General features: G+C 35.2%; 1 protein-coding gene across 3 annotated transcripts in view; it reads right to left on the minus strand.

The window, feature by feature from the left end:
* LOC130682130 (probable ubiquitin carboxyl-terminal hydrolase FAF-X) overlaps nucleotides 1-12,226 on the minus strand; it is a 166,398-nt gene that overhangs the window by 119,799 nt on the left and 34,373 nt on the right. For all 3 annotated transcript variants that reach the window (XM_057496266.1, XM_057496267.1, XM_057496265.1), the window contains exons 10-11: nucleotides 10,906-11,010; nucleotides 411-617 (exon numbers count right to left, since the gene is read on the minus strand). In XM_057496266.1, the coding sequence (XP_057352249.1) occupies nucleotides 411-617; nucleotides 10,906-11,010 (312 nt within the window). The remainder of the gene's footprint in view (nucleotides 1-410; nucleotides 618-10,905; nucleotides 11,011-12,226) is intronic.

Raw genomic sequence — 12,226 nt, forward strand, 5'->3', positions numbered from 1 at the left:
TAAAATCAGCAAAAAAAAAAAAAAAGGCATAAAGCTGTTGTGATTTGCCCATAGGGAAAAAGCTCTATTTGGAGTTCCGTTAATTTTATGGACTTCTTTTCAGCCATAATCTACCTTACCTCCAAAGTCACTACTGACTACCACTTCATGATTCTAGTTCACCATCGTACATTTAAAACAACTTATACAGTTGTTTTATCTACACAGATCCATTTAGCAAAGTGATACACACTTAGTGAATGATAAAAAACTTACTGAAAAAGTGAGAGGAAGCCAGACGTTTATGATAAATGTTAATTCTTCAAAATTATTTTAGGAACAAAATTAATGGCACTATCCTCTCAAGAAGTCATCCTAACTGGGAGGGAAGAAAGTCAGAAAAAAAATGAGCAAAGAAAACACTCCCATACCTGGGAAGAACTATCATCTAGTATTTTTATGTGGGCACTAAGAGCAAGGTCCATGATGTCTAGAGGCACATCATCACTGTGGGCCAGATTCCAAAGAAGGTTCAACACCTTCTGTGCCAACATGTCATCTTCACCGTGCTCTGCAAGACGACTTATCAGCTCAAGTAGCTTTTCACGTTGCTTTTTACTTGCATTTATCCAACTTGCCTAGAAGAAAATACTTGAATTACATAAATATCAAATTCATGCATATATTTATATCAACACTGCTTTAATTACATGGCTTTCAATAAAGTATACTGAATTCATAACATCCAAAAACAAATTAAGTGTATAACTGAACACTACCCAAGTCTCTTCAGGACAGTACTCATGGGACAGAAGGATCGAACTTCCAGGAAAAAAAAGAAGATCTCTATTTACAACTTAAACTCTTATAACTACTAACTTCAAAACTGCACATTGAAAGGATGAAAAAGAATACCTGATACAAAATGTTTAGGAGTCTTAAAATTCAGCAACAAAAAACATAAACCGATTGATAAACACAACCAGGCAGAGGACTTAACAGACATTTCTCCAAAGATACACAAAAGGCTCATAAGCAGATGAAAAGACGCTTAAAATCACTGATCATTAGGGAAATGCAAATCAAACTTACAATGAGATATTACCTTACACCCATCAGCCGGGCTACTATTAAAGAAAACAAACAGAAAACAAGTGTTTTCAACGATGTGGAGGAAATAGAACTCTTGGCCACTGTTGGTGGGAATGTAAAATGGCAGTGGTATAGAAGACAGTATAGTTCCTCAAAAAATTAGAAACTATTATGTTATGACCCAGCAATTCCAAATCTGTGTAAACAACCAAAAGTATGGAAAGCAGGGTCTCAAGGAAACATCTTTACACCAGTGTTGAACAGCAGGATTTTTTATGCACAGCGACTAAAACATGGTATCCATCAAGAGAATATTGGATATGCAGAATGTGGCATATCCATAAATGGAATATTAATCACTTTGAATGGGAGGAAATTCTCGTATGTGCTACAAACATGGGTCAAACTTGTGGACATCATGCTCAGTGAAATAAGCCATCCACAAAAATAAATACTGTGTAATTCTACTTACATGAGGTACTTATTACAGAAGTCAAAATCATATAGTCAAACCAGAGGGCTGTCAAAGCATAGTGAGAGTGAAATTGGTGCATTAACATTAATTTAATGAATAAAATAATCAGTTTAACTGGATGAAAAGAGCCACAGAGATGGATGGTGGTAATGGTTGCGTAACACTATGAACGTATTTACAGCATTATGAACATATTTACAAATGAACTGTACATTAAATGTTTAAGATGGTGAAGTTTATGGCATATGTATTTTACAATAAAAATAAACTGGGAAAAGTTTGTGTTGAGAAACAGGGTGGACCCATAAAGCAATAGGCCTTTTAAACTTTTATTTATTTTGGAATCATTAATGCACAGTTACATGAGCAACAGTGTGGTTGCTAGACTCCCCCTATTATTAAGTCCCCAGCACATACCCCATGACAGTCACTGTCCATCAGTGCAGTAAGACGCTACAGAATCATTACTTGTCTTTGCGTTATACTGCCTTCCCCGTGTCCCTTCCGAATTAAATTATGCATGCTAATCGTAATGCCCTCTTTTTCCCCCTTATCCTTTCCTTCCCACCCATCCTCCTGTCTCTTTCCCTTTGGCAACTGTTAGTTCATTATTGGGTTCTGTGAGCCTGCTGCTGTTTTGTTACTTCAATTTTTTCTTTGTTCTTATACTCCACAGATGAGTGAAACCATTTGGTACTTGTCTTTCTCCGCCTGGCTTTTTTCACTGAGCATAATACCCTCTAGCTCCATCCACCTTGTTGAAATGGTAGGATTTGTTTTCTTCTTATGGCTGAATAATATTCTATTGTGTGTATATGTACCACATCTTCTTTATCCATTTATCTACTGATGGACACGTAGGGGTTGCCTCCATTTCTTGGCTATTGTAAATAGTGCTGCGATAAACATAGGGGTGCATCTCTCTTTTTCAAACTGCACTGCGGCATTCTTAGGGTAAGTGCCTAGGAGTGGAATTCATGGTCAAATGGTTATTTCTATTTTGAGTTTTTGGAGGAACCACCATATATACTGCTTTCCACAATGGCTGAACTAATTTACATTACCACCAGCAGTGTAGCAGGGTAACCCTTTGTTTGCATTCTTGCCAGCATTTGTTGTTCCTAGTCTTTTCTGTGTTGGCCATCCTAACTGGTGTGAAGTGGTATCTCATTGTGGTTTTAATTTGCATTTCTCTGATTATTAGCCATGTGGAGCATCTTTTCATGTGCCTGTTGGCCACCTGAATTTCTTCTTTGGAGAAGTTTCTGTTCAGATCCTCTGCCTACATTTTTTTTGGTATCATTAATGTACAATTACTTGAACAACATTATGGTTACTAGACTCCCTCTATTATCAAGGCCCCCCCACATTCCCCATTACGGTCACTGTCCATGAGCATAGTAAGATGCTATAGCGTCATTACTTGTCTTCTCTGTATGTACTGTCTGCCTTTTATGTGTCCCCTCCTGCTACACTATGTATGCTAATTGTAATGCTCCCCCTGATCCATCCCTTCCCATCCATCCTCCCCATTCCCTCTCCCTTTGGTAACTGTTAGTCCATTCTTGCTTCTGCCCATTTTTAAATTGGATTATTTGTTTTTTGTTTGCTGAGTTGTGTGAGCTGTTTACATCATTTGGATGTCAACTCCTTATTGGATACATCATTTATGAATATATTCTTCCATACTCTAGGATGTCTTCTTGTTCTACTGATGGTATCCTTTGCTGTACAGAAGCTTTTCAGCTTGATATAGTCCCACTTGTTCATTTTTGCTTTTGTTTCCCTTGCCTGGAGAGACATGTTCATGAACTTTTTAAACTTTTTTAACAAAAGCGAACATGAAGAAAAGAAGTTTGAAAAATTCTAAATTGTTGACCAAGAATAATCTTTAAAATGACCCCCCCCAGAAAAAAAATACTTTTGTGTTGGAGAAAACAAAATATTCTCCCACTAAACACAACTTAAAAATCTGGGAATTATACATAAACAAATATAATCTGTAAACCAGAGAAAAGCAAGCAGAATAGTTAGGACTTCAAAATCTGAGGAACAAGGTCGTTGACTTCCCTGGATTTTCTTTTGTTTCAAATACCATGGTCTTGAAGTTGGAAGAAGCCAGCAATATGGAAACACTGATGCATGCAGATGATGTAAGAGCCCCCCACCGCCACTGGCACCTCCCCGCCACAAGACACCTGTATAGTCAAAGAACCAAGAAAGGGGCAACACGGTATGATAGAAAACAAATATCCTATCCTGACAAATGATACAGAAAAAATTATGACCATTACCCACCTACACCACAAAAAGTTGAGTGGGGAACCTACACTTCATAAGACTTTAAACAAAGTATCCCAACACCTGAGTGATAAAAGAGAAGCCCAAGTAGGGAGAATTTCTTCTGCCAGCCAAAAGTAACAAGAAGCCCTTACTTTTGAGTGATGTCAAAGAAGGCCTGGTGGACAGTCAGGACATTTACTGTGGCTCAGCAGTAATAAGAACACCCCCACCATGGAACACACAGGGAGTCTGAACTTCCTTCTGGCCCAGGAGCAAGGAATGGTCGACCTAAGAAACAGGGAGGATGAGAGAGGAACTCAGAGCTCTATCTGACAGACAGTAACAAAAGGGAATTTCTCCTCTTCCCCTGCCTTGGTGGTATCAGAAAAAAAAAACAGTTAAAACAGAAGGTTTAAATGTCCTCGTAGTCTCATTAGAGGAAAAAAAAACTTTCACTTTCGGTTCTAAGTTACTCAACATAACAAGAATCAGGAAGATGTTAAACTGAATGAAAAAAAGGTGAATGACACATGTTAAAGTGAAGTGACAAGATGTTACAATTATTAAAGATGTTAAAGCAGCCATACAAATTCTGCAAGGCCATCGAGAAAAAAAACAAAACATAACGGAAATTTTAAAAATGGATACTTAACTCAGGATGGGTGGACTATAAAGATGAAATGAATAACAGAGGACACAGAAGACCAAAAATAAGCTTAAGCCCTCACAATTCATCCATCACTAGGAAGTACACATGGTCTACGGCAAAGATTAACAGAGGTTCTTTATTTTGTAAAATGAAAAGATTCTGAGGCAAGCTCAAAGTAAAAGATTGGAAAAAGATACTTAAATATTAAAGGAGAGCAGGAGTGGCTATATCAGTATCAAACATATTTTAGAGTAAAAAAATTATCAGAGAATGCATGGGACACATATCTATTGGAAATGGGTCAGTGCACCAATAAGACACGGCAAACCTAAATGTGTAATTACCAAATACGTGTATGATGCAAAATATGTGAAGCAAAACCTGACATAATTCAAAGGAAATGACAGGCAAATTCATAATGAGAGGCAGAAAATCAACTTCCCTTTCTAAGTGACTGACACAACTACTAGACAGAATATCAGCAAAAACACTTAAGAACTAAAAAACCCATCCACCAACAGGATTTACTTGACATATACAGAAACACTGCACTCATCCATAGTAGAATACAACTTCTTTTCAAAGTACCCACAGGAAACATACCAAGACAGATGATATCCTGGGTGATAAAACAAACACTAACAAACTTAACAGAATGGAAGTAAAACTGTGTCTCCATCCACACTGGAATCAAACTATAACTCAATAAACGAAAAGATGACAGAAAAATATTCTAATACTTGAAACTAACATAGTTCTGTGTTGTTCAAGAGATGCCTTAATAGAGTTTAAAAACATAATAAACTATAAGTGAAAATCAAATGCAGCAAAATTTACATAAAATATATGCAATTATGAAAGCAGTGGCAAGGGGGAAACATATAGAATTAAATCCATATATGAGAACACAGGAAATGCTTAAATGAATAATCAAAGCCACTTTAAGAACACTGGAAAAGAACAAAATAAAACCTGAAACAAGAAGTAGGAAGGAAATGTAAAAGAGGAGAACAAAAACGAATAGAGTTGAAAATAAAAATTGAGAAAACTAATGAAATAAAGACTTGGTTCTCTGAAAGGATCAATAATCTGACAAACTTCTAGCATGGTGAACAAAGGTAAAAAACAAAGTAAAAAACAGAGATAACACAAGTAACAAAATCAAGAATGAAACAAGAGATATGCCCCCTATAGACTGTGGCAGATATGGTAAGATAATAGGGAGTGAGTGCTGGAAAGAACCCAACAACTGTAACTGTCAATTTACATGAAATCAATCACATCACTGGAAAACACAGTTACGACATATCAACCAATACAAGACAACTGTAGAACTAGCACTACTAAGGAAATTAAATGCATGATTTTAAAACTCCCGGAAACAAAATCACCAGTAACAGGTAGCTCTACTGAAAAATTCTACTTGACACTTAAAGAAGTAACACTGTTGCTCATAATTTCTCCCAGAAATGTAAGAGGAAAAAAACACTTCTTCACTTAAACACAAAAAAAGAAAACTACAGACTGTGCCTCTCATGAATACACATGTAAAAGTCCATAACAATGTGTTATGTTATGTAACATATGTATGTAACAAAAAAATGTTAGTAAACAGAACTCAACAACATATAAAAATAATGCAGCATGACCAAGAGTGGCTTATTCCAGGGATGCAATACTGATTCCGTAATTGAAAAACAATTAGTACAATCCACTGCATTAGCAGCGAAAATAAAAAAATGATACAATCACTTCTATCAATGTAGAAAAAAGAAATCTGACAAAACCGCTCATGACAAAAACTCTCATAAAATACAAATGGATGGGAACTTCCTCAATCTGATGAAAGGCATCCATAAAAAAAATACAGCTAACATTATTTTCAATAGTGAAACACCAATGCTTTCAATCTCCCTAAGACAAAAAAGACGTCTGCTTTACCTACTTCCCTTTAACACTGTACAGGACCCACGTGGTATGGAGACAGACGAATGAAACAAAACAAAGAACCCAGAAATAGTTCCATACAAACACGCTCAGTTAACATTTGACAAAGGTGCACAGGTAAATAAACACAGGTGCAATGAAAGCTTTTCACTAAATGGTACTATAACAACTACAGATACATAGGGGACTAACAAAATGAACTGCAACCTAAGTCTTACATATAAACAAAACCAGTTCATAATCAATCATATTAAACTGTAAAACGGCAATACTTTCAGGAAAAACAACATAGAGGAAATTCTTTGGTATTTACAGGAAGGCTGTAAATTCTTAGTTGTGACACCAGAAGTGTGATCCTCTAACATAACGTAAGGGGATATAAATTAAACTTCCTTAAAATTAAGAACTTTTGCTGGAAAAAGATCTTGAGGATGAAAACACAACCTAAGGACTGCGAAAAAATATTTGCATACCAGGTATCTAATGAACAACTAGGCCTTGGAATAGAATAAGACCTCTGTAAATTCAACAGTGAGTAAACAAGCAACCCAATTAGAAAACAGGAAAATGACATGCAGAAGTATTTCACTAAAGATTCAGCACACAGTAAGGAAGTATTTAACATACTGGCCGTTAAGGAAATATAATTTAACTATGATATTTCTAACTCATCTATGAGAATAAAGAAAAAAAGGGCGACAACCTCAAATTCTCAGAAAGATGTGGAGAAAATGGATCATTCATAATATGGGTGCGATATTATAGCTACTCTGCTGAACAGTTTGACAGTTTCTTAAAAATCTAAATATGCCCTCAATAAATTACTCACAAATTAAATCCACCAACACAGAAGAGGATTATGCATCACAACAAGTAAGATTTATTCCAGAAGTGTAACACTTTGAATATACAAAGATCAATGTAAACACAGGACAAAGACAAAAAGTCCATACATCACAGTAGATACAGAAAGGCAACTGACTAAATGCAACACTTTTTCATGATTAAAATAATAAATTAGGTACAGAAGGGAATTTCCTAAATCTGATAAATGACATCTACAAAGCCCTCACAACTAACATTATAACTAACGGCAAAAGACTGTCAGCTTTCTGACTAACATCAAGAATGCCCACTTTGCTACTTCTTTCAACAATGTGCTATTATGTTCTAGTCAGGATAATCAGGCAAGGGAAAACAAAAGGGTGTCCAGACTGGAAAGGAGGGAGTAAAACTTTCTATTCGCTAATGATTTGATCTTGCACATTGAAAATCTAGGGAATCCATTCAAAAAAAATCTATCAGAAGTAGTAAATATAATGGTTGCAGGACACAAAATGAATTTTTAAAAAATCAACAATATTTCTTTGTAAGGGGTGTGTTTTCTATATACACAGTAAGAACAGTTTAAGACTGAAGAAACTACTTCCACTTACAGGTAACATCAAAAACAGTAAATTACTTCACTAGAAATTTAACAAAAATGGGGTGAATTCTAAAAAGGCATTGCTGAAAGAAATTGAAGTCCTAAGTAAATGGAAAAACACCTCTAAATAAATGCAAAAATTGTGCATATTCATGAGCTGGCAGACTACTATTACTACAATGGCAATACAATGCAAGCTAATTTCCAAAAATCTTATTCTAAATATCCCACCTAACCTCTGTGCAGAAGTTGACAAGCTAATTTAAAAAAATACAAAGTCAAAAGACCTACACTAGGCAAAATGGACTTAAAAAGGAAAAGTTTGAGTGTCATCTCTGAAAAAGTTTCTATCCAAAATCATTTACTCGTTTCTTTTAATGTTTTATTCATGAGAATAAACTTGAATAAAGAGAAGAAACACTTCCTACCTTGAAAACGTTCTACAGTTATGTAACTGAATCAGTGTGGTGCTAAAATCATAACACAGAGATTAGTGTTAAAATAGAATAAGAAAAAACAGAAAAAACATAAAAAAAAAACCCAGAAATAAAACCCTTGTAACTATGATTAACTGACTTTAGATGGGAAGTTCTTGTAAGAATAGTCTGTTTAAACAAATGTTGCTGGGATACCTGAATATATTCACATGCAAAAGGATATTCACATGACATATCCAAGAAATTAATTAAAAATGGAATATAGACCTAAATGTAAAAGCTAAAACCACTTATTAGAAAACACCTTTTAAAGTCTGTGAAGCTATAGGCAATGGCATCTTAAATATGAAACTAAAGCACAAGTGACCAAAAAAAATACAGATTGAAAAGAAATTTAATTCGTTTTCATGAAAATGAAAACGTTCTATTTTCAGTGATGGAAAGCAGATTGCTTTTTTTCCATGAGCAGGAAAAGAAAGGGTGGAAAGATAAATGGCTGGGGTGATGAAAACATTTTAGAACTTGACAAAAGAAGAGTGCTCACACAACACTGAATGTACTAAATTATACTGAATTGTACATTTTAAAATGGTTAAGTTTATGTTACGTGAAATTCACCTGAAAAAGAAGTTTTAACTTATGTAATGAAAAGAACATAAAGAAAGTGGAAAGACACTTTGTAACCTAACCTGTAAAGGATAATATCGCAAATCATGATATAAGGGATTTGTATACAGAATGTATAAAGGATTGTTTTGAATAAAAAATAAAAAGAAATAACTAAATGATTTGGACTGGAATTTGTCAGAGATGACTTTCAAATAACTAATAAACACATAATATATTTAACATCACCAGCCTTTAACGAAAAGCAAATCTAAACTACAATGAGGTAGCTGTTCTACTTCATGAGGATGGTAAAAATAAAAACGACAATAACAAGCATTGTCAATGATGAGAAAAAACTGAAACCGTCATACACTGTTGGGAATGTAAAATGAGACCAACAGCTTGGAAAAGAGCTTAGCAATTCCTCAAAAATATTCTGTTTAGTTACTACATGATCTAGCAATTCTACTATTATATCTCCAAGAGAACTGAGGACCTATGTCCACACAAAAATGTGTACAGTAACATTCACACCATTATTTATAATTACCAAAAAATGGAAAATACCCAAATATTGATCAGCTGATGAATGGGTAAGATGTGTCGTATCTACACAATAAAACATTTATTTGGTAGTATGAATCACCAGATTTATCAACACTTAAAAATAAAATGCTTACACATAATGTAGCAGGGGGGACAAGGGAAAGGCAGTATATACAGAGAAGACAAGTAGTGATTCTCTAGCATCCTACTACGCTGATGGACAGTGACTGTAATGGGGTATGTGGGGGGGACTTGATAATAGGGGGAGTCTAGCAACCATAATGTTCAAGTAATTGTACATTAACGATATCAAAAAAATATGATGCTTACTTAATAATACGTGTTCAACAATTGGTAAGACAAAAGGGCATGAACAGATAATGGAATTTTTATTAAGGTTATACTTATACCATCTTGAGAATTTCTGACATACAAAGAGGAGGACTTGCCACCACTCACTCCTTCTGTCCTTATGGCCATTACTGATACACCATTTCAGAAGTTATCTCAGAAATTAACATTTAGAGTTACACAATAACTTCCCAATACTGATTTCCTTGCCTACCTATCATAAACCCCAGTGGATTAAAATATATGTACAGATTTCATCACATGTACTAAGATTCTTTCATTTGCTGAGTTGCTATTCAGTATTAATTTTCATGGTTGGTAGCATTCCATTATTACATTACACTATATCATTACTTACAGACATCTGAGTTCCTTTCATTTTGGGGTTCATACAAAAAACTCACCGATAGAAACTACTGAACATGTACCGTGGTACATATAATGTAAGTTCATCAAGGTATATATTCAGAAATCTAACAGTTTTGTAATAGGACACAAGAACATACATGCTAAGAGATAATGCCAAACTTTTCTCATGTGACTGCACAAACTTAAATTGCCAACAGCAATGTAATTGTTATTTCAACAAAAATCATAGTGATTCTAATGCCTACGGTTACAGAGATTCATGAGCAATGACATATAATTTTATGTTCTTGATCCACAAATTGTCCAAATCTTAACAATCAGAGAGAGTTAAAAAAGAGTTAAAATTTAAAAAAAGAAAAGGCTATTGGCCCCTTATATCAATGCAAATGTGACCTCAGAGACTCTTGGACTTTTTTCTGACTCTGGCCTCTATATGCCTGAGTACATTACCCCAAAGACCATTCTGCCTCACTCTGTATTTGTATCAGATGTCCCTTTCCACTAAAAGAAACATTTCCATGTTTTTCTACAGTTTATTTTAATCAAAAGTAAAAATGAATCATTGCCGTAAGAATTTAAAGTAACCTGAATGAAAAATGTTTATGATTCTGTCTTTGTGCTGGTAATACACAACAACCAAGTCTTCACGAGAGATGATTGGTTTAACTAAACACACGATATGTCTGCTTAATGAATTCTACTTAAAATTATATGGTAGTTCTTCATTATTTAAAACTACAACCTTAAAGCAATCAAAAAGATGATCAAGTTGTTCTGGAGAAAAATTCCCAGCCAACTTTGCCAGTAGGTCATGTACATTCTTCACAATGGCTTCATGTTTCCCTGCCTATTGAAAAAACAAAACCACGATAAGTAAAGGCAAACAAATCGTGTAACACTTGAATTCCAATAAAACCAATAGGAGCTTTACTGTGTTAATGTCTACTAATTAATGAAGTATTCGTAACTCTTTCATGTGAGATTTTAACAGAATTTCTAGTATTTTTAATGCTTCAGAGCTGTCTCTTCTACTCCTTATATACTCAATTTCTTCATATGAAGAGCAATGTACTTTAAGAATTCAGGTAAGAGTTTATTATAGACTCCTTTTTTAAAAATTAAGAGACAATAAGGCAAAATAATGCACTGACATAAGCTGAACACTTAAAACTGTTAAATAAGGGCAAGAATATTTAATTGGTTTTACTTAAAAAATTAAAAAGCTTTTTAACCTACAGCTTCATCATAGTTCATCAGCAATGCACCAAAACACCTGCCATTAAGATAAATAAATATGCATTAGCAGTTCTGAAAACAAAGGTTATCTGTTCATGTGAAAAGTTAAAATCTGTAAGTATTTATAATACAGCAGTATTCTCACTCCAGGACTGTAATAGAAAAATAACCACTTTGTAATTGCTATAATCTATATATACTACATACATTCCTTAAGCCTTTAACGATGAGTGTCAGGATGGAGGAAATTCATTTCACTTAAAAATACTCTTTGTAGTGATTTCTGGGAAGATAGTGTCACAGAGAGACCTTGAATCTACTTCTTCTACCTTCACACTGAATCTTCACCTACATACAGAGCGGTTCAATTTCAGGAAGTATGGAGGACTGGCTAAGTGAGCAGCTTCACCACAACAGGGGCAGAAAAATCAAATACAAACAGCGGGAGAGAGGAACACATGGTAACGCAGGGAACCTCACCCCCATGGCAATGACCCGCAGAGGACTGGGCACAAACCCTGTCCTGAGGCACAGAAAGATGTCACATTTCAAGTTCATCTAGAGGATAAGCAAAAAAAACCCCAATCCAGTGAACGAAAAGCACCTGCTGTTTGGTGGAAGAATGCGTGAAATTCTCTCTGGATCAGATCTGGTGAGTGTCACTGTTAGCACTGCTTCCCCACATCAAAAGTGGTGTGGGGGAGTAGGGCTGGGGCATGCACAATTTCAAGATTCAGTCTAGGTGGTTTCCCAGACCCTACCCACACCCAGACGCAGTGGAGAGTGCATCTTGCCAGGGCTGCACTGTGGGCGCTGCCACGTAACTG

Source organism: Manis pentadactyla, chromosome Y (genome assembly GCF_030020395.1).
Source record: "Manis pentadactyla isolate mManPen7 chromosome Y, mManPen7.hap1, whole genome shotgun sequence".
NCBI classification, from domain to species: domain Eukaryota; kingdom Metazoa; phylum Chordata; class Mammalia; order Pholidota; family Manidae; genus Manis; species Manis pentadactyla.